This window comes from Emydura macquarii, unplaced genomic scaffold, assembly GCF_026122565.2.
Source record: "Emydura macquarii macquarii isolate MOO-44397 ecotype Brisbane River unplaced genomic scaffold, CSIRO-AGI_Emac_v2 contig_1477, whole genome shotgun sequence".
NCBI classification, from domain to species: domain Eukaryota; kingdom Metazoa; phylum Chordata; order Testudines; family Chelidae; genus Emydura; species Emydura macquarii.
Genome location: NW_027131614.1, coordinates 13,510,923 through 13,515,014, shown reverse-complemented (window position 1 = coordinate 13,515,014; position 4,092 = coordinate 13,510,923). Strand labels below are relative to the sequence as shown.

At 52.7% G+C, this 4,092-nt stretch overlaps 1 protein-coding gene across 1 annotated transcript; it reads left to right on the top strand.

Annotated features, from left to right (window-relative positions):
* The first annotated feature begins 2,705 nt into the window (after positions 1-2,705).
* RRS1 (ribosome biogenesis regulator 1 homolog) lies at positions 2,706-4,092 on the top strand. The gene has a single exon (XM_067553677.1). It carries the CDS (start codon positions 2,791-2,793, stop codon positions 3,829-3,831), a length of 1,041 nt encoding a protein of 346 aa, XP_067409778.1. The 5' UTR covers positions 2,706-2,790; the 3' UTR covers positions 3,832-4,092.

The following is a 4,092-nucleotide window of genomic DNA, read 5'->3' as shown; positions in this document are numbered from 1 at the left end:
TGATCGTTGACCCTTGACCTGATCTTGGAGGGTCTCTTGGTTTTGTCAGTAAATTAAGCAGATATATATCCCACACAAGGAGAGCAGGTATGTATAGTACTAAGGAATCACTATATAAATATGTTTATTGGATGCTGACATCATTGAAGTCTATGATCCCACTGAAAACACAGGGAGTTTTGCCATGATTTAGCCCAGGGTCTTTAAAAATGTTGATTATCTAAAAGTCTCAAACAGTTCCTTTAGAGCCTTTGTGTAAATACATATTTAGATCATTTTTAAAACTTGTATTATTACCAAACCACAGGGTAGTATTATTTCCACAAAAGACTGTTACAACACTTTTAGATGTATTTGTGCCACAACTTCAAAGTTCCATATAATTTGCTGCATATGTCATTTCTTTTTAAATAGGAAAATTCCTTGTTAAAGTGTCTACAAGTCACCACAAGTTTTATGATGGTTACTGTATAATCACGTATTCAGAGACTTACAAAACTGAATCAGTTTTTTGACTTTGTCAAAGACACACAGCACAAACCAGAGGGAAAATGAAAAAGAGGCTGTAAAGCTCACCCTTTCACCCCCGAGCTGTGTGCAAAGTCTTTCCCCCAGCATAAGTTACATTGGCTGCCAACAATCACAAGGGGCTGAAATGATCATCAGAGGAGCATGAGACACAGGTAATCACCAGCAATAGCCTTGTTGCTCCAGCAATGAAGTCACACCAGAGTAAAACTGGTATAATGCAGTGGATAAGCAAGCATATTGACTTCACTAGGTACTACTCAGAGTAGATAGGAGTGCTGGAATTAAATCCTAAATAGGAATTACCAAAATTTAAATATTTGCCTTCTGGATTTCATTTTAATTTTTTTTTCCAAACTGATTCTTGCTACCATTCCAAAAAGCAGGCGAACTGCACTGGCATGCTTTCGGTGCTCTGTGCTGTTCCAGCAATACAAAGCAGCCATAAACTCTATTATGTCAGATTTATTATGAACTGCTTTGTGTCACTGGAGCAGCACAAAATATAGTGCATCGCTGACTCTGCTCCAATGTTTAATACTTTATAGCATTAGTAAAACAGATGAAGATAAAACATGGAAATGGAACTTTCTTATGCAGTACACAAGGGTAAATATTTCCCACATTTCTGAAATAGTGCCCACAAGACTTCAAAAAGATGAGTACAATTGTCTTCAAAGTCACTCGAATCTGTAATTCTGGCTGAAAACATCAGTTGTCCAGGGAAGTGAACAAAATGTAATATGCAATATAGTGCCTTCTTGTGGTAACTAAGAAAATTGTCCAGAGATGTTGATCTGTTTTTAAACACTGAGGGCATTTCCTATGTCAGTGGATCTCATACTTTATATGTAAGCCACAGTCAAGTGGTATGCAGGTTGATTTAAAAAGAAAAAAAAATCCATCATAATTATACAGTGCCTCTAATAATTTGCATTGCCTGTCTTCTGTTTCTTCTATATATTTTCTGAGAACATAAGATAAAAACTCTAATATTCAGTGGCAATATGTAGACACTTCCATTGTCCTCTATTCACTATCACAGCAGTATGACAGAAAGGTGAAAGACAAATCTGAGCTACCTATCACCAGTTTGAACAGTTGCATGTCAGTAGTAGCTGTTTTAAAAGGAGATTAAGGAGCATGATCAAGCACTGCCTTTTAATATGAGCAGAGAAGTATCCTCCAGTCTAGCTCACGTATACTGTGATTTATTTCACAAGTTCCTTCCCTCCCCCTCCCTGCCCTCATTTTGGGTCCTGACATAGATATTAGCTTTTTAGGTCCAAAGTCTGCTCTGTTACAAGATTGCAAGTCCCTTTAAATGGAATGGAAATTTTACGTGTGTAACTCAGAAGAATTTGGCCACACGTGAATACAATGGGCCCAGTATAGACAGATAGATAATGTTTTTTCTGTGATACATGCAATTAACGTGTTCAAAATTAAACAAGAGAAGACATAGAAATCTTGTGTATCTTTAGGGAGAAATGCTTTGACAAAGTTTGATAAACCCTTTTAGAGATGCAGAGTGGAAATGAGGGAATGTGTATGCGACGGCAGGTCAACACTTAGCAGACCAGCTACAGTACTCAGGAAAGCAAAGCATGTAGCAGATAGCTGCAGCTATAAGAATGTAACCACGTGTGTACTGCCCAGGGCAAACCAAGGCAGAACAGGAGGGCCCCAGCTCCCCACGCCTCCAAACTAACATTTCCAAGTAGCCTGACGGGCAGTCTAAGGCCAACCCCCGCGTTTCTCTGCACTCTTAGCACTTGGCTGCCATCACAAAGGGGGATTTGTGTTAGGCCTCCCCTTCACCCAGTGGGGCTCAGGGAGACTACAGGCCCCAGCATGCAAAGCTCTACCGGCCTGCCCAGGCTGCCAGCTGCACGCCCAGATTGTGTATCCCATAATGCACTGCTTCGGGGCCGACCCCTCGGGGACCGCAGGTGACTCCCAACACACATCTAGAATAGGAAGACGGATTACAAATCCCAGCACGCAATAACCAATATTGGCCTCAGTAGCCTGCCGTAGAGCCTACTACAGCTCCCAGAAGGCAGCGCTGCACCGTCACCCCTGCAGTTAGACACAGCAGGAAACGGGGCATTCTGGGAGTTGTGGTTCTCATTGGTCCATATCCGGGACCCGGAACCGGAACCTTACCTTTCCTCCTTCCGGCAAGCGGTAGCGGAACGAGTGCGGCACGTGGGGGAGCGGCACTCCGGCAGCGGTTGGGTGGCCGGGCGTCTCGCGACCATGGCTGCGCTGTGCGTGGAGGAGCTGCTGGCTCGTGCCGAGCAGCGCGAGGCGGAGCCGCAGCGGAGCGTTGCGGTGGAGAAGGCGCTGGAGCTGGAGTTCGACCTGGGCAACCTGCTCGCGCTGGACCGGAACCCGCCGACGTCGGTGCCGCGCGCCGCAGGGGCCCCGCGCGAGAGCCGGCTGCGCTCGCTGGCCCGGGATAACACGCAGCTGCTGGTGGCCCAGCTGTGGGGGCTGCCGGCGGGGCGCGCCGAGGGGGCGGCGGCGGGGCCGCTGGTGGCGCACCTACCCGAGCCCTCCTACCGCCTGCCCCGGGAGAAGCCGCTGCCCCGGCCGCGGGCGCCCACCCGCTGGGAGCAGTTCGCCCGGCTGAAGGGCATCCGGCGGCGGAAGCGCACGTCGCTGGTGTGGGACGAGGCGGCCAAGCAGGGGCGGCGGCGCTGGGGCTACGGGCGGGCCGGCGGGGACCCCGCCCGGGACTGGCTCATCGAGGTGCCGGCCGGCGCCGACCCCGCCGAGGACCAGTTCGCCAAGCGGCTCCGCGACAAGCGCGAGCGGGTGGCGCGCAACGAGCTCAACCGCCTCCGCAACATCGCCCGGGGCGCGCTGCCCGGCCGCGGCCTCCACCCCACCGGCCACCAGGGCCGCGCCGAGCTGGGCCGCGCCTCGCAGGTGGCCCGAGTCTCCACCGCCTCCCTGGGCCGCTTCCAGCCCCGGCTCCCCAAGGAGCCGGCCGCGCCCCCGGCCCGGGGCGGCAAGAAGCGGCGCTTCGAGCCGCTGCTCGGCGACCTGGCGGCCGAGAGGAGCCGGCAGCTGGAGCTGCTGCGGGGCCTGGGCAGCAAGAAGCCGCCGCTCGACCTGACCCGCGCCGTCAACAAGCAGCTGCGCGAGGAGGACGCCGAGGCGGCCAAGGGCAGGAAGCGCGGGCAGCGGGGCAAGCGGGGCCGGCAGCGCCCGGGAGCCGGCAAGAGCAAGGGCAAGAAAGGCGGGGCCCGGCAGCAGCAGAAGCAGCGCCCGGCAGGGAGAAAGAGGAGCTGAGCCCGGCGCGGGACTCCCCTGCGGACACTCGGCCCGGGCCGGAGGGACCTGGGGGCTGCTGCGGCTTTTGGAGGACACTAAGCTTGGTGGGAGGCCTTCGGGGAGCTCGAGGGACACTGAGCTGGAGTAGCCACCCGTGCACAGGGGCTGCATGGACTGAGTTGGGCAGACTGCAGCTGCTGGGGGCTTGTTCCTTTGCCCTAGGGCACTTGGGGTGGGTGAGCCCCTCACCTATTTATCAATAAAACGTGCCTTTGTCTA

What these genes read in the sequence shown, in the direction of transcription:
- RRS1 (XM_067553677.1), top strand. Translation starts at nt 2,791, where the DNA reads ATGGCTGCGCTGTGCGTGGAGGAGCTGCTGGCTCGTGCCGAGCAGCGC.